Source organism: Mytilus californianus, unplaced genomic scaffold, assembly GCF_021869535.1.
Source record: "Mytilus californianus isolate M0D057914Y unplaced genomic scaffold, xbMytCali1.0.p SCAF_39, whole genome shotgun sequence".
Taxonomy (NCBI): domain Eukaryota; kingdom Metazoa; phylum Mollusca; class Bivalvia; order Mytilida; family Mytilidae; genus Mytilus; species Mytilus californianus.
In genome coordinates, this window is record NW_026262689.1 from 1959120 (window position 1) to 1981614 (window position 22495).

Consider the following 22495-nt stretch of genomic DNA (forward strand, 5'->3'; position numbering starts at 1 on the left):
TATACCGATTTTAAATCTAATATTAGAGAATATGTTTTTAATATATTGAAAAATGAATGGAGTAAAAAAGATGATAATAAATTACTCTAATTTATATGTGACATTTAAATCATCCAATCACTCTAATGTCTTGATCAATATGTAAATATTATTATTGTACAAAAATTGTTTTATACTTGCAAAATCTTCGATAAGAAGGAAATAAAGTTAATAAATATACAACATTCGGGTTTCAACTTTTAACATTCGTTTTCAACATTCAACATTAGATTTTCAACTTTAAAAATTCGTTTTCGACATTCAACATTCGTTTTAAAATTTTCAACATCCAACATTCCTTTTTAACATTCAACATTCGCTTTCAATATTCAACCTTCGATTTTAACATTTGGATTTCAACTTTAAACTTTCGTTTTCATCATTCAACATTTGTTTTCAACATTTAACATTCCTTCTTTATATTCAACCTTCGATTTTCAACTTTCAACATTCGTTTCAACATTCAACAATCGTTTTTAACATTGAACATTCATTTTCAGCATCTGTTTTTAACATTTAACATTCGTGTTTAATATTCGATATTCGTTTTTCATCTTTCAACACTATATTTCAGTTTTCAACACTTTTTTTTAAATTTTCAACAATACTTTCAACTTTTAACATTCGTTCTCAACATTCAACATTGGTTTTCAACATTCAACGCTTGTTTTGAACATTCGATTTTCGACATTCAATATTTGTTTTCCACATACAATATTTGATTTTCAACATTCAACATTCAACATTCGTTTTCAACAGTCGATTTATAACTTTCAACATTCGTTTTCAATAGTCGATTTATAACTTTCAACATTCGTTTTCATCATTCATTATTCGTTTTCAACATTTAACTCTCGTTTTTAACATTCGATTTTCAACTTTCAACATTCGTTTTCAATATTTAACATTCCTTTTTAACATTTAACATTCGTGTTTAATATTCTAATTCGTATTCAACATTTGGATATCAATTTTAATATTCGTTTTCAACATTCAACATTTGCTCATTTTTAAAATTCAACATTCGTTTTCAACATTCAAAATTTTCTTTTTTATTAAATTCGTTCTTAACATTTTATTTTAACTTTTAACATTCGTTTTCAACATTCGACATTCGTTTTTCAACTTTCAACACTATTTTTCAACTTCCAATACTTTTTTTTTATTTTCATCACTTCTTTTAACATTCAACATTCCATTTTTAACTTTCAACTTTCAACATTCGTTTTTAACATTTAACAGTCGTTTACGTTTTCAGCATCCGATTTTCAACTTTCAACACTATTTTTTTCGTTTTCAACATTCAACATTCGTTATTCAACTTTCACAATTCGATTCCTAAAATAAACATTCGTTTTCAATATTCAATATTCGTATCCATCGTTGTCAGAATCCAAAACAGAACATTTTTCGGGGTTTCAGGGGTATTGAAATTGATTGGTATTGAATTATCACTACACAACACAATCAATTTTAAGAAATTGAAACTTAACTAGTACATTGTATCATATCAGAAAATCATATAACATTCAAATAAACTCATAATACCAGGATTAAATTTTATATTTACGCCAGACGCGCGTTTCGTCTACAAAAGCCTCATCAGTGACGCTCGAATAAAAAAATGTATAAAAGGCCAAACAAAGTACGAATTTGAAGAGCATTGAGGACCAAAAGTTCCTAAAAGTTTTGCCAAAAAACAGCTAAGGTAATCTATTCCTGAGGTAGAAAAGCCTATTTGTTTCAAAAAATCAAAGTTTTGTTGACAGTTTATTTATAATTATGAACATATCAATGATAACTCAAGTCAACACAGAAGTGCTGACGATGGGCTGGTGATACCCTCGGGGAAATAAAAATGCAATAAGTGAAAGTTATCCTTTAATATTTACATTGATTGATTGTTGGTTGCCTAAAGTCCAGTGGCAAATATTTAACCAAACTGAAATAGTTCTGACAAAGAAAGGGATTACACTAAGGCCAATGGAATATATCAAACTTAACCCAGCAAACAAAATAACGTTAGTATAACGTTGGTATAACGTAAACTTTATGTTATATTTACGTTACTGAGAGACGTTTATTTTACGTCATTTTGTAGACTCCGATCAACGTGGAAGTAACGTTAAAAGTAACATTACAAGAAACATAAATCAAACGTTATAGTAACATATCTGCTAACGTTGTTTATTAACGTAAATCCAACGTTAAAGTAACATTTCTTAGAATGTAATTTTTTTACAGAAGACTAACGTGGTGGTTACGTTTTTGAGAACGTTTATTTTTTATGTAAAACTAACATTAAAGATACATCTTTTTATAACGTTATTAATTTATGGAAGACTAACGTTTGATTAGTATTTCTTACAACGTTGTTTTTTTACAGAAGACTAACGTGGTGGTAATGTTTTTTTAACAATGTTTGTTTTTACTCAAAACTAACGTTAAAGTTACATTTCTGATAACGTTATTTATTTACAGAAGACTAACGTTAGAATTATATTTTTTACATTATTATTTATTTACGTAATATTAACGTTAGAGTAACACTTCTGATAACGTTATTCATTTACTGAAGACCCACATTAGTGAAATGTTTAAAAAAAAAAAAATCATTTACTTGCGTTTACCATAAATCAATTCCTGTCTTGTGAAATCTTAATGTTTTATGTTATTCCTGAAATTCTGTATAGATGGATATGGCAGATGTCTGTTTCTGTTTTATTCATTCACAACTAGTTTAGTGAATAGACATCTATGTTGTTGAAGACTATATGCTATATTATGTTCCCATCTAAATATAATTTGACTACTTTTGTTCATCTAGTTGCTGTTGCATTGATGTATACCTCACGTCTAAAAGAGAGGCGGGAGATACCTATGGGATAGTTAAACTAGAATAGTCGAAAAATAGCCGACAGTGCTTAAGGCACACTTAAAATTAAAGGGTCATCTTTTAATCTAAAGATTTACTTAAATGGTATTCCAATACAATTAAATGCACTCTTCTTTTTTTACCCTGCCTCTCAGCTCTTCCTTACTAGTATTTCCATCGAAAAGTTAGATCATTTTGACATTACTGTTGGTTGAAAAACTTGAGCTTCAGATAATAGAATACTCCAAACAAATGCATAAAGATGTGTTTTCATATTTAATTTGATCATATATTATGTATATATATTATACATTATCATATATTATTTATCATTTATATAATTTGTATCATTAAAGAGTCATTTAAAGAGTCACTCAGAGTCTGATATATCCTCTCTTCTTCTTGAAGCTGGTTTCTAAAAAACACAATAAAAAATAAATAAAGGCAATAGTAATGCAAATTTTAAAATGAATTTTATACATAATGAAAATAAATGTAAGTTTATTGATTTAATTAAACGAACCAACTTTAAACATGTAGTAGGCATGATTGTTTTATTAGTTATTATTGGTTTTGAACTAGCTGATGAGTTAAGCCCTTTTCAACTGATTTTTATAGTTTGTTCTTATGTTGTACTATAACACCACTGTCCCAGGTAAGGGGGAGGGTTTGGCGACAACAAACTTAGTTTAACCCCGTCACATTCTCTATGTGCCTGTCCCAAGTCAGAAGTAATTTAGTGGTTGTTGTTTGTTGCTGTATATCATATTTGTTTTTCATTCATTGTGTTGTACTTAAATCAAGCCGTTAGTTTTCGCGTTTGAATTGTTTAACATTTTGTCATTTCGGGGCTGACTATGCGGTATGGGTTTTGCTCATTGTTGAAGGTCATACAGTGACCTTTAGTTGTAAACTTCTATGTCATTTGGTCTCTGGTGGAGAGTTGTCTCATTGACAATCATACCACATCTTCTTATTTTAATATAAAAGCAGTTAACTTTATGAATAAAAATAAATTGTTTAAATTGAATATTAGGTCTTGGACAAACACTTTGCCTTCAAGTATCTTAAATAACTCCTCTCTACTTTCTGTTCTGATGACACTTACTGCAAGCAATAAAAAATGTCTACATTTGTAATATAGTATGGCAAATCTCATTTTGAAAAGGTTCATTTAAACATAAAATAGAATACATGTAGAAGAAAATAGAAATCCAACTTGTAGGCAAAATGCGGAAACAGGATCTGTTTTTTTATCTATTAAAAATGAATACTCTGTTTTAGGTTTTGTTACAAACATCTTTCTTATAGATAGTTTTAACATGCAAGCTCATAATGTCATGCAGAGACGCATTTTTCCATTATAATTCAGCAGCAGCAAACATTTCTGAATTCTTTATTTTTATGTCAACTTTTTTAATGTGAATGCACTACAAAATATCATCTACAGGTGGGTGTTTTTGTACAGTGAAATTGTAGGTGAAATTCTAAAATTGTCTCTTAAGATGGTACACCAACCTCAAAGTGCCTTTTGTGTGTACAAAGTATGTTTAAATGGAACAGCCCTAACTGCAATGTTATCCATGGGAAAATCTAATTTATTGTGGATTTTAAATATAACAGTCAAATATATATATGCAGTGAACACAATCTCTTGGTACTGTTCCAAAATTGATTGTGGTTTGGGGCATGGGATTCACTCAAATAAAATAATTGTGTGTGGTTGTATTTTCCTTTTAATTATAAGTAAAATGAAAATTTTATATCATAGGTGAATGGGGTCTTAATAATAACCCTCCCATGCCAACTCCCACCACCACTTTTCTGCATTTAATTTTCTGTAACGCCCTTATCTAAACGGGTTAAATAACAACAAAATAATAGATCTGATTATAATGATTTTTTTTTAATGCATAATTAGCAACAAAGATTATTAGTAGCATGTGTTTTTTTTATCTGGTCAGTCACAATGGTAACTATAGAGGCTCTCAAGAGCCTGTCGCGCTCATCTGTATCTACTGTGGTTTGGGAAATCAGGTAAAATAAGGTTAAAATCATAATAAATAGTATTAGATACCCTAATAATGATTGAAGCCAAGTTTGGTTTAATTTGGCCCAGTAGTTCAATCAAAAGCAGAAGATTTTTTAAAAAGTTTACAAAAATTACCAAAAAATTGCAAAAAATGACTTTAAAGGACAATAACTCCAATAAGATGTCAATTGACGATTTTGGTCATGTTGACTTATTTGTGGACCTTTCTTTGCTTGATATTTTTGCTGTTTACAGTATATCTCAATCTATAATGATATGCAAGACAAAAACTGCAAAATTTCCTTAAAACGAGATATCATTGCAAAAGGATGCTGTCATGAAAGTCTCCCAAACGAACATCAATTGAATACCCCTCCTCTCCAAAATTTATTTCACCCAGGGCCTGTATAATGCTGGAAATGCCTTTGTTTTTGGGAACACCCCTTCAAAAAAAATTTGGGCAGGGGTCTCCCTGACCCGCCAGGTCGGGAAGGGCATTCACCCAATATAAGTATGCTGAAAGAGACGATATAATAATGGTTTATAGAAAAGTAACACTGAATAATTCTGAAAATGGAAAATATTAAGCAGAAATTATAAGCACCCCCCCCTGAAAAAATTGCACCCTCCCATGGAAACAAATCAAGTCATCCCATTGTAGTCTTACAATAGTTACTGAAGACCCCTTATCATTATTTAAATTAGTTTTCAAGTTGTGACCAATTGAAATTGTTTTTTTACAATCATTGACTTCTATAGTAAACCCCTATGTTCTATTTTTAGCCATGGCAGCCATGTTGGTTGGACGGCAGGGTCATCAGATACACTTTTCAATCAAGATACCCTATTAAAAATTGTGGTTTTCAATCAAGATACCCTATTAAAAATTGATTGATTGATTGTTGGTTGCTTAACGTCCAGTGGCAAATATTTCATGCATATTCAGGACGAGAACAAGTTCACAATAAATACAATAGGTAGGTTCTGTAATAGGTTAAGGGATTAAGGTCGGAGAAATTTAGACTACCACGGGAAATGAGGGTATATTGGATAGGGGCAGAAATTTAGCCTTGCAACAGGTCACCTACGGACCCCTCAAAGAGTTGTTGCAAGGGTTCTTAACGTGCAAAGAGCGTGGCACTCTCTTTACACGAGGCATCGGATTTAACGTCCCCATTCTGACCGGACGTGGCTGCAAATTTGTACATCCCGCACAGCCAAACGGACGCCCCACTTTAGCACGGGTTTTACTGCCGGTCGGAGGAAGACCAATGGTGACCATACTTCTATTCCCCAGTCACCCTGGGGAAATTGAGGCTAAGTTTAATTCTATTTGGCCCAGTAGATTAAGTGGAGAAGATTTTTGTAAAAGATTACAAAAATTTACGAAAAATTGTTAAAAATTGACTATAAATTAAGGGCAATAACTCCTTAAGGGGTCAATTGACAATTTTGGTCATGTTGACTTATTTGTAGATCTTACTTTGCTGAACATTATTGATGTTTACAGTTTATCTCTATCTATAATAATATTCAAGATAATAACCAAAAACTGCAAAATTTCCTAAAATTACCAATTCAGGGGCAGCAACCCAACAACGGGTTGTCTGATTTGTCTGAAAATTTGAGGGAAGATAGATCTTAACCTGATTAATATTTTTACCCCCATGTCAGATTTGCTCTAAATGCTTTAGTTTCAGAGATATAAGCCAAAAACTGCATTTTACCCCTATGTTCTATTTTTAGCCATGTCGGCCATCTTGGTTGACGGGCGGGGTCATCGAACAAATTTTTAAACTAGATACCCTAATGATGATTGTGGCAAAGTTTGGTTAAATTTGGCCCAGTAGTTTCAGAGAAGAAGATTTTTGTAAAAGATTACAAAAATTTACGAAAAATTGTTAAAAATTTACTATAAAGGGCAATAACTCCTTAAGGGGTCAATTGACAATTTTGGTCATGTGTACTTATTTGTAGATCTTACTTTACTGAACATTATTGCTGTTTACAGTTAATCTCTATCTATAATAATATTCAAGATAATAACCAAAAACTGCAAAATTTCCTTAAAATTACCAATTCAGGGGCAGCAACCCAACAACGGGTTGTCTGATTCGTCTGAAAATTTCAGGGCAGATAGATCTTAACCTGATGAACATTTTTACCCATGTCAGATTTGCTCTAAATGCTTTAGTTTCAGAGATATAAGCCAAAAACTGCATTTTACCCCCTATGTTCTATTTTTAGCCATGTCAGCCATGTTGGTTGGCAGGCAGGGTCATCGGACACATTTTTTTAACTAGATACCCCAATGATGATTGTGGCCAAGTTTTCAGAGGAGAAGATTTTTGTAATAGTTAACGGACGACGGACGCCAAGTGATGAGAAAAGCTCACTTGGCTCTTTGGGCCAGATGAGTTAAAAATGTGGACAACTCTGTTATGTCTGAGCGTTGTTCATATCAAGGTAAACGTTGACAACTCATATCAAGTTATTTTTTTGCTTTTTAAAACCGTAAAAACACAGGATTGTTAGCTATCATTGGTACAAAGAAGATGTTTCTGTTGATTGATGCACCACTAGTTATTCTTCCAAGATTTCTGTACGAGTGCGGTAATTATTTGATGCCACAAACAGTTTATAATAAAATATATAACAATTTACCTTGTATTTAGGTCCTCCCGGCATATGAGGAGCATGCTTTAACACCTCAATCATGCAATCTTCTATTTCCTGTCTTTTGCACTTGTGCAACTTAAAACATGCTCCTGAAATAAAAAATGATATTTTCATACAAGAGTACACACGCTAAAATGTCTCGCCTGCTTTACTGACCATTGACTTTATGACGAAAGTAAAAAAGACAAAGGTTGTACAACAAGTATCACATAAACTTAACATTTTTAAAGATTCATGACAATAAGGTCAAGGTCAGATTAATCCTGTCAGACAGATATGTACACCTTACAATTATTCCATGCACCATATGTAGCTGACCTATTGCTTATGGTAATTAAAAACAGACCAAAACACAAAAACTTAACATTTACCAATGAACTATAAAAATGAGGTCAAAGTCAGATGATACCTGCCAGACTGACATGTACCCCTTACAATCATTCCATCCACAACATATAGTTGACCTACTGCTTATAGTATCTGAGAAACGGACCTAATCATGCAACTTTATCCTTGATCACTGATACATGAAATGAGGTCAAGGTCTGGTGAAAAACATAAATCCTTAAAGACCTTTTTTTTCTTCTCTTTTCATGCTTCATTCTGTCAGGTGGTTCAGGATACAAAAGCTGGATGGATGGAAGGGCCCACAATATACTGCCTACTTCAGAAAGGGGGAATAAATAAGTATTTTGATCTACACCCATAATATATTTGTATCTGGAACAGCCCTAGTGTACTTACTTATAAGAACTCTGTACAAGTTATGGTCCTGAAAGACCTTTTTCCCCTTTTTTCCCCTCAAGCTGTACAAAGATAGTATATTGTTAGTCACTGTTTTCTTCAGAATATTTCTCACTGTTTCTAGACATGTCGCTCCTCCAAAAGCAATAAGGAAAGATGCCTATTAGGGAGAAAAAAGAGCAATTTTATTTATATGAGAATAAAAAGGGGAAAAAATATCTTTATTGAATACAAGGATGATCAAAGAAATGTTTCTTCAAACAACTCATATTACTGCTAAAGGAGATAGTTCTATACAAAAACAAACAAACATTAATTAAATTTTAAGTACTGAGGTAGTATCATGAAGTTTTTTTACAAATTTATAAATTACCACAATATTTTATCATGCAAGACATATTATTCCCCAGTTTTTCTAAAAAAAATTACTGTCCTAATAATGTTATGTAGAAAAAGGATTCAAAATGGGAAATTGAAGCAAATTTCAAAAGGGGAATAATCTAATTATACCTTAAGATCAGTGGGTTCCAGTATTATTTCAAAAATTAATTAGGGGACATCCAATAAGGGATCATAAATTTATTCTTAAGAGAAAGCTCAGAGCTTTTCAAGATTGCTCTTTTCGGCAGTTCATGCAACACAAATTAAATCCATAGCACTTCTATCGATAAAAAAGTATTAAAAGCATTGTGGAGTTATCACAATTTATTTATTTTAATAGATAAGAAATATTTCAATATGACTGAGTTGTAAAAGCATACAAACTTTCATCAAAATCCAAAATATTGCCAAATAAAGAGTATTTTACCTTAATACAATTAAAATAGTTCATTTTCAAATACAATGTATGAGGCTGGCGAAGAATTTTATAATTAAACTATATAGAGTTTTTTTTATTAGGCGATGTTCTAATCTTTTCTGATATAAATATTGTGTATGAATTTGACAGGAAATTATATAAAGACAATTTAATCAAAATAATTTATCCAACTTGTCAAAAGTAGTTTAATGCATGCAGAAGAAGTGAATTATTATAATTATACCAGTTTCTTAAAAATGAATTTAATATCAATAAAAGTATGACAGAAAATCTATCTCCATGTATATTATTCCTTCAAAAAATTACTCTCTTACCAATTTCTTTCTGGACTGCTTCTCCTCCAATTTAATTCCCCATTGGATGAAATCCTCAAGAGAATTTACTGGAGAGGGAAGCAAGTCTTCTATTTCATCATCTACTGCTGCTCCGGAAATGAGGGCAAGCTCTGCCTGGATGTTTTCTTGATTCTTTACCACATGTTTAAGGGTGCTCAATACTATCCGTTCAAAACCTGGAGCAATATAATATGTATTACTAAAAAGGTTAAAAGTTTTATCCAGCCAAGAAAAGCCCCAAGCCCCCCTCCCATGAAAAAATCAAAAAGAAAACAAGAATGTGTCCATAGTACACGGATGCCCCACTCGCACTATCATTTTCTATGTTCAGTGGACCGTGAAATTGGGGTAAAAAATCTAATTTGGCATTTAAATTAGAAAGAACATGTGTACTAAGTTTCAAGTTGATTGGACTTCAACTTCATCAAAAACTACCTTGACCAAAAACTTTAACCTGAAGCGGGACAGACAGACGAACGAACGGACGCAGAGACCAGAAAACATAATGCCCCTACTACTATCGTAGGTGGGGCATAAAAAAGAAAAGAAAAAAGGAATGTTAGTCAGACTTGCCTGATATGGATTGTATAAACCAAATATTGAAAACTGCTATGAGAATAAGATGCCAAAAAACAGTTGACTAGTTAACCTTATTAAGAATTTCTTATTTAACATATCAAAAAAACAACTTGTAAGAAATGCAGGGGCCTTGGTGGCCGAGTGGTCTAAGTAGTCGAACTACTGTATCACTAGCCTGTCAACACAGAGGTTGTGAGTTCCAATCCAGCACGTGGCAGGTGCGCTCGACTCCAATCTTAATTGACTAGGATTGTCAGTTTTCCTACCTTAGGTCGGTGGTTCTCTCGGGCTTCCTCCACCAATAAAAACTGACAGCCACGAAATAGCACAATAGTGCTGAAAGATGCGTTAAACACCAATCAATCAATCAATCAATGTAAGAAATGCAAACTTTTCAAATTCAGTGGACATTGGGATAGGCAGGATAAATTCGATGTAAAGGAAATGCTACAAAGCTACTACAACTTTATACACATTATCACAGACTTATCATAAATAGAAGACTTAGGCATAAAACTTAGGCCAAATCAACCAATACTGTATATAATATGTAGTTTTTAGAACTACCAATTAAGTATATTTTTGAGATAAAAACCATAATTTTACACGGATGAATGTTCATTAAATTTCTATATTCATGTGTGGGGCAGAAAAAAAGTATCTGACCATAAGTTATGTATTTTCTAACTAATTATAAACTGTTCATTAATGAACTTAATTGTGTCATTTCACAAAATTGTTGTGACACTATTCCTTAGATGAATTTGAATAAAACATATAACAAATATTTGAACTATATTACTTTCCAAGGCTGTTTTTTTTGCAGAAATTACCTGCATTTCTTTCAATATTACTTACTGCTTGTGTTTTCTGGTAAATTTAATCGACCTTCCTCATTTGAATGGGGACATATAGTTGGACCCCCCCTTTTTTTTGACGATCAATGCATTTGAATGGGGACATATAGTTGGAACCCCCCCTTTATCCTGGGTTGGGAACCCCCCCTTTTGAAAATGGCTGGATCCGCCCCTGTAGGTTATGTTATAAGAACGTTATGTAAATGTTGAAGCTTGACGTATTGAAAAAACATTACTTTTACATTGTAATGACGTTTAAATCAACGTAGATTTAGGGTTTTAGAAGTAACCTCATATTAACGTAAGAACAACGTATTTTAAAGAACGTTATGAGAATAACATTTTGATTATGCTTGTATAATTAATAAATAAAAATAATCATAATATTAAATAATTTAAAGGGTTAGTCATATTTATTCATAAGATTGGGTTGAAATTATATTTTAAAGTACATTTTCCATCGCCTCCTTATTGGCTCAGTTTTTAAGAAATTTCACATGTTGAATTGTTGGTATGACCGTGCGAAGAACGACTTTTTTAATGTTAAAACAACGTTCAATTAACGTTACAATATTACGTTATAACAAGGTCAATAATTGAACGTTTCTCATGTTATGTTATAAGAACGTTATGTAAATGTTGAAGATTGACGTATTCAAAAACGTTGTTTAAACATTGTAATGACGTTTAGATTAACGTTGTATTAGGGTTTTAGAAGTAATGTCGACATTTAACCTAATATTTACGTAAGAACAACGCATTCAAAAACGTTATGGGAATAACGTTTGCATTATGCTAGTAAAATAACTAAATATAATCAAAATAATTTAAAGGGTTAATATGTTGATAATGTTTGAAAAACATAGATTTAACATTATATTTTAAAGTACATTTACCCTGCCTCCTAGGCTCAGTTTTTAAGAAATTTCACATGTTTAATTGTTGGTATGAGGAAGAACGACTTTTTTTAATGTTAAAACAACGTTCAATAAACGTTACAATATTACGTTAGAACAAGGTCAGTAATTGAACGTTTCTCATGTTATGTTATTAGAACGTTATGTAAATGTTGAAGATTGACGTATTCAAAAACGTTGTTCAAACATTGTAATGACGTTTAAATTAACGTAGGTTTAGGGTTTTAAAAATAACGTCGACAATTAACGTCATATTTACGTAAGAACAACGTGTTTAAAGAACGTTAAGAGAAAAGCATTTGCATTATGCTTGTAAAAAATGACAAATCAATATAATCAAAATGATAAAAAGGGTTGATATATTGATCATGTTTAACTAACATAGATTTAACATTATATTTTATTGTACATTTACCCTACCTTCTAGGCTCAGTTTTTAAGAAATTTCACATGTTGAATTGTTGGTATGATGAAGAACGACTTTTTTAATGTTAAAACAACGTTCAATTAACGTTACAATATTACGTTATAACAAGGTCAGTAATTGAACGTTTCTCATGTTATGTTATAAGAACGTTATGTAAATGTTACAAATTAATTGTACTCTAAAAATGTTATTCAGACGTTTTACTGTGGTAATAATTTTACGTACTAATTTGGTTTTTTAAATAACGTTGATATTTTAACATTACTTGAACGTGAGTACAACATTACAAATTAGACGTTAGGATTATAATGTTAATTTAACGTTATATAAACAAAACAAAATAACGTTACCAATTGGTTTCTAGGTAACGTTTAGTTAGAACGTTTTAATAATGTTAATTTAACGTTATATCTTAACATAACGTAAATCTGACGTAAACATAACGTTATACAAACGTTACGTGTTTGCTGGGAAAGACGTGGCCTTTGTGATAGATTTCGTTCCCGAACTGAACTCTGTCGTTCCTTGTCCATATAGTTTGGATCATTTAAATCAAGTAGGCTGTTTAGAATGCATCGAATGCAACCCTCACTGAGCAGACATGTGAATATTTTATCTGTGAATCAGACATGCTGAAATGCTATACTTTTGTCTGTGTTAGTGAATGACATTGTGTAGGCTATTATTTTGAAAACATACATTTTTGTTATATTTAATAATGTATAATATACTAGTATAATGTAAATATATGTTTTTATATTATGTATTGTAATATGTGGAATTTTACTAGTATTGTTTGCTTTAAAAAACATGAGACCTCGAGCAGTATTTTTCTGTTTCATTTCGGCCTTATTTCAAAAATATTCATGCAAAGAGAAGTACTTTTTTTTCGAGATTTCATGTTATCGGCACATTAAGTGCAGGCTTCCGTAGAGGCACAAAGACATGAAAATGTGCCACAAACAAATGTGTCTGTTGCTGCTAACCTGGCAACGAATTTCGATGATGTCAGAAAGACGATGGGAGTAGAGAAAAAAAAGAAGAAAGCCAAGGGACGACCAACCGATATCGTCCAGCTTAAAATAACATGCTTATCTACCCCTAACACAACACAGGTTAACCGGTTGGACATTGGTCGCATTAAAAGGATGGGAATAGGTAGTGAAACTTGTTATTTATTGGAAAACTTGAGGTTATAAATTAAGACATACATAATTTGTGCATTCGGATTTATGATCTCTAATCATTATGATGCTCATATTTACATATTTGTAGGAAAATATTATTGATGCTTGCCTTCTTAATTTCTAGCATCTTTATTCCCTATTTTTAATGTTGGAGTTACCTCCCTTTTACAATGGCTGTTTTTCATAGCAATAGAAATCTTGTACTGAACAGATAGGATAAAAGTTCGCTTTTCATTTGTATTACTAATTTTAGCGGCCTTGTCATCTCAATGCAACTCACAAAGACTGGAATTAATTTATTCAAAATATATTCATAATAATGGTCTTACTCACAGTTTTCAGTAAATTAGAAGAAACCTTTAATAATGAAGAAGAGATTATTTTCCGGGAGTTTTACCTATCAATTGCACTTTAAAGAATAAAAGACATGAGTGTGTGATATTTATTTATATAGCTATAAGTATATTTTGTATTCCAGACAGTATTAGAACCATGATATATGTGACAATTCCAGCTTTGCAGCTTTATGCGTATCATAATACTAATTTACATTTTCCACGTTTTTCAATTCATATTTAGAAAATAAGAAAAATAAAAATCTGTTATACAACGAATATTATTATCTGAAATAAGTAATGGATTGATTTGAACCATTCCTGATCTATTTTGTGTCACTGAAACTTAATAAAAATCAAAGGTGACAAAAAGGCACAAGAAAAAGAAAAAACAAGAAGACAAATGATTTTCAGCTGCACAGCAACTGAAGTGAAAAACGTCTTGGTAATACAAATGCAAGAGAGGCAGTTAGAAAAATTTAAATAGGATGGTTTGACTATGAATATGCAGACAATGCATATCACAAAGTGAAAACCAAAAATGAGGGAAGAGCCAGAGATGTATTTTCTCCTAAATCCTTGCTTACAAACAATATAGTGGACCATGGGAAGAAATTGGGTTTTTTTTTAAATGAAAAGTCCAAAAGGGGCATAGTAATAGTAAATCGTACGATTATTTTTGTGAAACGATAGCCAGTTCTTCGTAAAGTATGTCTGTCATGGGCTTGGATATTCATTGTAGTGAGAAATATCAACCAAATCCCAAGATGTCAAATTGATCAGCCAAATACGATCATGTTTTAGTTGACTTTAGATTTTACGATAGTATCTTTGTATTTAAAACATTTTATCTTGTATGCAAATTATTGTATTGGTAGTATGACAATGTTTAATGCATGAATGTTCTTATCTTATCTACCATCAAACTAAAATTATATATGTCTGTATCTATATTAATGATGACTTTAGGTCCATTAGGTGTAGCAACAACTACACCCTGAATCTTAATCATAACAATTCCTTGGTATTTCTGTTGTTAAAAAATGTGGGGTGAAACGAGCTGATGTTAACTATCCTTGCTGACTGACTGAACATCTGAGCGATACTACAAACCACCCGTCATATACCGTGGACCTGATGTTGTGGAGAACTTTATCCGTCATCTTCTTGAAGAGAAGAAAGAAATTAAAGACATACTAAGCCGCATCGAGCCAATGATAGTAACTGAGTATGATAAATTAGACTAAAAATATGCCAAAAAATTTTATGTATGTAAAAAAAACCTTCAGCAGCAAAAATTACAAAGTCAAGGACCATGACCACGTTTCGGGGTCAATTCGTGGAATTTCGTGTAATAAATGCAATTTACAGATCAAAATACCAAAATTTATACCTGTTGTTATTCATAATTTGAAAGGATTTGGTGCAAATCTCATCATGAGTAAAATATGAAAGTTTAAGGAACAAGACATCACTGTTATTCCACAGAACAAAGAAAAATATATGTCATTTTCTATAGGAAATCTCCGTTTTATCGATTCTTTGCAATTTTTAAACAGTTCACTGGCAACTTTAACAAAAAATCTAGCTGACGAAGGAAAAACATTTTAAATACTTATCTAAAAGTTTTCCGGATCCAGATGTATTTTCTCTATTGCTACGAAAAGGAGTATTCCCCTATGATTATGTCGATACCGAGCAGAAATTGGAAAAACCTTGTTTACCATCCAAAGAAGAATTTTTTTAACAAATTAGGAGACACTCACATATCTGATGAAGATTATCAATTTGTGCAAACAGTGTGGGACAAACTGAAAGTAAAAACATTAGGGGAATACTCCGATGTGTATCTTAAAATGGATGTAGCTCTTTTGGCGGATGTTTTTGAAAAATTTAGAGACATTTCTTTGCACGACTATGATTTGGATCCGTGTCATTATTTCACCACACCCGGATTTAGTTGGAGTGCCATGTTGAAGAAAACTGGAATTGTACTCGATTTAATCAGCGATATAGATATGATGCTGTTTATAGAGAAGGGAATACGAGGCGGTGTATCTAGTATTTTTCATAGATATGCTAAAGCAAGCAATCCATACTTATTCGATACGTATGAACCAAATGAACCTACTTCCTATTTATCTCGCAAACAATTTATATGGTTGGAGCATGTCTCAATGTCTTCCGTATGGTCACTTCAACTGGCTTTCCGAGGAGGAGAAAATAAAATTAGATATCACAAAATTAAAAGTTGACGGTTCAGAATGATACATTTTCGAAGTTGACCTTGAATATCCTTCGTCACTTCATTCTTCTCAATCCGATTTTCCTTCAGCTCCAGAAAGAAAACATATTCAAGTAGAACATTTATCTCCATATTCAAAGGAATTATTGCAAAATTTAACTGGAAAACAATGTTTGACAAAGATAGAAAAACTCGTTCCTAACCTATACGACAAGGAAAAATACATAGTGCATTATAGAAACTTACAACTATACGTAGAGTTAGGAATGAAGATCAAAAAGATACACAGAGTACTCAAGTTTAAACAAAGTCCCTGGTTGAAGAAGTACATAGACTTTAACACAGAAAAAAGGAAAAATGCAAAGAATGAATTAGAGAAATGTTTATATAACCTGTTAAATAATTCAATTTTTGGTCGGACTCTCCTCAATACACGCAACCATAAAGATGTGAAACTTTGTCACACGGAAGAGAAACTAAATAAAGAAACAGCTAAACCATCCTACGCATCTTGCAAAATATTTAACGACAATTTGGTAGCAGTGGAGAAAAATCGTGTGAATGTTTTAATGAAACAACCAATATATGTAGGTTTCTGCATTTTAGACTTATCCAAGTTATATCCAAGTTATTGATGTATGATTTCCATTATAACCATATGAAATCTCTTTATGGTGATAAAATTCGTGTGTGTTTTTCCGATACTGATAGCTTTTTATATCACGTTGAAACGGAAGATGTGTATGAAGATATGCATCAATATCAATATATGTACGATACGAGTGATTATCCTCCAGAACATTTTTTTACATGACACCGAAAATAAAAAAGTAATAGGCAAATTCAAGGATGAAACAAGTGGAATTCCAATAAGTGAATTTGTTGGACTGAGATCGAAGATGTATTCATTTTCTTTTGAAGGCGAAGAAAAACATCCTGCAAAAGGAGTAACAAAATCTGCATCCAGGAAACTTAAACATGAAATGTACAAAAATTGCCTTTTCAATCAAACTGTTACACGTTCTGAAATAAATATAATAAGAAGCGAAAGCCATGTTTTATATACTAAAACTATTAATAAAAAATCATTAGTTCCTTTTGATGATAAAAGATGGATTTTAAATGATGGTGTGACAACGAGAGCCTTTGGACATGAAGACAACATATAAACAAATGACATTTTTTATCATGTAAAAACGTTTAAGGAAATTTCAAGTCTTATAACTATTTCGTATATGATTATTATTTTTGTTCATTTTTTTTTGTATATCAAAATTTGTGGTGATTTAAATACGATTTTAACATATAGTGAGGGAGATTATTATTTGTTCATTTGAGGGTTTTTTGTATATATGTAGTTTATTAAATGTTCAAATATTCATTGATTTTTTTTTGGTTTTGTTTGTTTTTGTTTTCTTTTAGTCAAATGTGTATTAATAACAAGAGCAAAGAAGTGGGATTTTTTTTTTTATATCAAAATTTGTGGTGATTTAAATACGACTTTTACATATAGTGAGGGAGATTGTAGATGCATCTTATTTTTATTATAATTTATTGTATATTGTATTCGATAGTATTAATTCAGTTTATTATTTTGTGTATGCCAAAATTTGTTTGTTGGTAATTTAATTACTTTTTTCTTGTAATGTATTTTACATCTATGTTTTTTTTTTTTTTTTTTTTTTTTCGCATCCTATCTGATTCAAATAAAACAAAATATATAAATGAATACAGTCGTTTATTTTCGTTCATTTGAATATATTTATCAGTAAAACACACAATATAAAAAAAAAGACATATGTACACATTAAACAAACAGTTATAGTCATGATAAGTCCAATTCACATGGAAATGTTAGTGTTCAATCTTTATTTGTCGATTCTCGGTTATTTCAAAGTATCCAGAGTTTTCAGCTAAAATCAGTAAGGTAGCTGTTTCTGGTAATGGAGTACCGAACTGACATTCCAATCGTATTTTCCCCTGCTTCAGTAGTGAAAGATATTTGGTATCCGAAAAGAATGGTTCTAAGTTGAAGCATAGCAGCGTATATCCATTGTTGAATTCAGCCCTTGTTATTTCATTCCCCGTATCCAACATCCACTTTCCCCCTGTTTCAAACATTTTTACATAAGGAGAAACGTTCGATGCACCGCTATTCTCGTTGAAATCAAGTTTGAGTGGTATACCATCAACTGGTATTCCGTCACAAAACAGAGTCACCTGTTTTAAATCATAATTCTTAAAGTTAAATGGGGTTTTTGTATATGCTCCAGACATAGCATTTGAAGAAACCAATCCAAGCACAATACTTTTCGGTCTCACATCTTGGAAAACATTTTCTACGATTAACGAGGTACTTCCTTGCATTATTGTTAAATTTTTCATCATGGTTTTTGTGAAAGGATACTTAGCACTTGTTGTCTTTAAAGCTTCTGAATGAGCGACAATTATAGCTGGGTTAGGTCTGATCTTGCAAAGCTTTATCACGACATCTTCCAAAGAAATATGATAGTTAGTTTCAATTTCTCCAGACATTTAACAAAAACTTGGATCGTTGCTGTATAATTTTAGTTTAAGGGATAACATATTTAGCAGGTATCTATCCATCTCAAAGATATCAGAAAAAACTGGTCCCTCCATTTCTAATGTTTTCGAATTAGAAATAAATTTTCTGCGTTCATACAGTCCAGTGTTAGTCGATATTTCATCCATGTGACCATATCTGTCTTTTAAGTACAGACTAGAAGATAATTGTGTGCTCTTTGCGTCTTGGCCATACTGCAGTAATGTTTTCATCATACATTTATACGGGTAATACGTATTACTAGACGTTACCATTTGTCCTTGTATATAAACATCCAATTGCGACCAAAGCGATTGTAAAATTAGGTCACAGGTCCTACCGTTTCGCCATCTTGTAAATCTTCACCATTTGCTTTTTTCACTTTCAATTTCACGTATAGTTTCGATCTTTTAAGATCTATATAATCCATACCATTGTTTGCATAGATCGAATTCTATAGGATTGTAAGCTGTTATTTGACTAACAGGTCTGCATTCCTCGTATGTTATACTTTCAAAACCTACTTGATATGGAGGTATCTTAAAAATCTGTAACTCTGGCGGTTGTGCTTCAATAAAATTCTCTTAAGTTAACAAAGACATTATGTTGAAAATATATCCCTTTTATGTTTTTTAACAGTTTTATCTTTTTTCGATTTTTTCGTCTTCTTTTCACCTCCTCTGCTTTGTGGCGAATGATGATTTTTTTTCGCTTTCTTTTCTTTTTATTTATACTCTCATCGTCATTTTTAATCTCTTCTTTTGCTTGATTAACAATTTGTTCACTAGGCGACACTAACCGTACATCAAAGTTGTTTTCTTTTTCAACACGAATTGGATAAGATTTATTCGAAATTGGAATCATAAACGATACCGATTGTGATCCTTTATTATGTCCATTTTTCATATGAGCTACGTAAGCGTTCGATTGACCAGAAATTACATTCTGATAATATCTAGACCATAGATCAACATTAGGAATGTACATTTTATCAATGTTCGACATATCTACGCTAAAATACGCTTGGTATAAATTTTAGTGTAAAAGACAAATTATTTTTCAAAAATGAAGCGTTTTCTCCGTGTTCATCTTTTATAAGAAATTCTAAGACTTGAATTTCGTTTTTCTTTACCGGTAAATAAATTGGAGACGAAAATAAATAATTCCATGTGGGAAATATTCTTCTTAAAAGTGAATATTGTATATGGGGAAAAACATTCACTCCACTGCATACATCACAAAACAAGTATAATTGATGATTGTTCTTTTTTGTAACTTTTTGATATCACTCTCGTTGTCTGAATTAACGTCTTTAGGTGCAATGTTTTGTAGACTTCGATGAGGAGTACCATTATAGCTTTTTGCAAAATTTTGCAAGTTGTTAATATATCTGTGTGTTCTGTTCTTTGAGAAAAAGCGAAACATTTTATTTTTTATAGTTTGTAAGACTCTTTCAGCATAATTTGCGTGAAGTTCATTTTGAGCCGAAAAATGGCGGACACCATTCCTTTTAAATAACGACTGTGTCTTTTTGGCTAGAAATTCTTGTCCCTTATCTGTTCGATTTTTTTCCGGTTTTACCTCACTAAAAATCTTTTTAAATGCAGAGGTGACTTCATCTCCCGTTTTATTTTTCAATGGTTGTAACCAAAGGTAGCGTGAGAAACAGTCAACAACAACTAACACGTATTTGTAATTTTCATTTTCTTGTGAAAATTGTTTAAGATCCATCAAATCGGCGTCCCATAAATATTCAACCCCGTGGTATACACTCTTATTCTTTTAAAAGAACGACGAGGTGTTTTTTGTTAACTGTAATTATCTTGTGAATTCAACCACCGTTTAATTTGATGCCTACCAACTTTTTTCCCATCTGCATTTACGATATGATACAGTTTTTCGGTAGAAGCATATGAAGCTGGTCCACCAACATCATTATAGTATTTACTTAGGAGAGTATCTAGTTCCTCATTCATACTTAACTCAATTTGAACTGAATGTATAAAAAAAAACAGTGTTTCAATAACTGAAATTAGTATGTCTTTTGATTTCAGATATAAAAAAAGTTTTCATTAAGGAATGTAAATATTTGCATCTTTTTAATTTCTTTTCGATTCTTATACAAGTCTCTACCTAAAAAAAATACCACTACATCAATAAATAAGAAATACAAAAAAAATTATGTTTACATAATTTATTACAAAATTTATCACAAAAATAATGATGTTTTCCATTAAATATTGTCTTCCATTCCATTCCATCTTTTATTCAAATGCTTAGTTGTCTATTTCCATATTCTGTAAAACACAACAAAATTAATTAGTCAAAAATCATCACTTTACCAAAAGTCAACACTATAGTATTATATTTAAATCACGTGACATTTGACATGACATAATCGGAAAAAGAAAGAAAAAAATGGTCGCCATGTTGCTTTTGAGTTTGTTATTTTGCATTCAAAGTGTTGTAAATGTAGGAGCTGTACATACATCATCTTGCTATAGAGTGGAAGATTTGATTTTATAGATTGTTCGAGGGAAACAGAAGAGAGCTTTCAGGGAGAGGTAGCAGATGATGTTGTAAACATTCGCTTCAACCATATACAGAGCAAAGATCAACTTGAAGATGTGAAATTTACGAAGCATGTTATCATAATGTTGGAAGAATCGTTGAATTTGTGTGGTGATATTAATCATAAACTGATGATGGTAGACGGGAAAATGTGTACAGTAAGTCTACATTCATTTTATTTGAATGGTAAAATATAACACAATAAAAATATTGACATACATGAATATTCATGAAAGACTTCTAGTTATATTTCAGTCACGTGATAAGTAAACATTTCTAGAAATAATATGAATCTCCCCGGTTGTCGAGTATAGTAGATCAGTGAATGAAATATCTAAATTACAACATGGTTAAACTTCAACCGTTATTAATAACAATGACTGTCTTCATAACGGAGTTTATATACCTTGTTCCTCATCTAATAAGAAGTCTATTCATCTTCCCAGTTATTTCTCTTTCTCTTATAAGAGTATACATGCATATTCTACTTCTAAACCCATAACTTACATCATTTTCATCATCTGAAGTGATGTCTATCAACTTTCTCTTCTTGTTCTGTAGAATAAAAAGTATCATCATTAGATATAATGTATTAAACATTTATATATATAAAAAAACAACCTTGGAAGTAAGGTATTAAAAACATCTTTGTTTTCATTTACTCATTTTTTTTTATTTGCTTTACAATTATTTGTTTATTGGATGAATCTGGTTTTTTTCTTCTTCTTTCTTTTTATTACTTATTACCAAAAATCAAGATGTACTAACTAATGATGGTTTGGAGTCTACATTTTGACTCCCCCTGGGCTGACTCATGTTGGTTAAATCAAGCTGTTGAATAGAAATTTAAAAAACATTTAAACATTTACACATGATAAAAAAAAAACAATAAAGCATGCAATGGATATTTTATTTTTTTACTTTAACCCTTTCTTAATAATATTGTTAACATTGTATAAATTGTATTACTTATAATGAGTTAAATTTATACATACACAGTAAGGATCTTTCTCTTCATTTTTTGTTAAGTCTATCATCTACAAAATAAACATGTATAGCTTTAAAATAAGAATATACACTATCATCTACAAAATAAACATGTATAGCTTTAAAATAAGAATATACAATCTTTTATGATGAAAATTAACTTTACACATATACTTTAAATTGACATATTAATTTTCTGAAAGCTCATTATATATATAAGAAATATTAAATTTATAAATAATACATAAATTTTTGACAATATATAAAAAATGTATTTTATGTTTCAGGTCCATGAACCTTTCA

General features: G+C 31.1%; 1 protein-coding gene and 1 long non-coding RNA gene across 2 annotated transcripts; both read right to left on the reverse strand.

The window, feature by feature from the left end:
- Positions 1 to 3171: 3171 nt before the first annotated feature.
- On the reverse strand, positions 3172 to 13551 carry LOC127736868 (uncharacterized). The gene is made up of 6 exons (XM_052247443.1): positions 13516 to 13551; positions 10962 to 10995; positions 9504 to 9700; positions 8370 to 8529; positions 7611 to 7714; positions 3172 to 3329 (listed from the first exon to the last, which is right to left on the reverse strand). Exons 1-6 carry the CDS (start codon positions 13549 to 13551, stop codon positions 3285 to 3287), a joined length of 576 nt encoding a protein of 191 aa, XP_052103403.1. The 3' UTR covers positions 3172 to 3284.
- Positions 13552 to 16485: 2934 nt separating this feature from the next.
- Positions 16486 to 22250, reverse strand: LOC127736888 (uncharacterized). The gene is made up of 3 exons (XR_007999240.1): positions 22201 to 22250; positions 21713 to 21760; positions 16486 to 20931 (listed from the first exon to the last, which is right to left on the reverse strand). It is a non-coding gene; the product is annotated as an uncharacterized LOC127736888 (long non-coding RNA).
- Positions 22251 to 22495: the final 245 nt, after the last annotated feature.

Coding starts and splice junctions, on each gene's coding strand:
- LOC127736868 (XM_052247443.1), bottom strand. CDS start 13,551: ATGATTAGAGATCATAAATCCGAATGCACAAATTAT. Junction 8,530..9,503: donor AGCAGTCCAGAAAGAAATTG/GTAAGAGAGTAA, acceptor TCTCCCTAATAG/GCATCTTTCCTTATTGCTTT. Junction 7,715..8,369: donor CTTGTACAGAGTTCTTATAA/GTAAGTACACTA, acceptor TTTTTATTTCAG/GAGCATGTTTTAAGTTGCAC.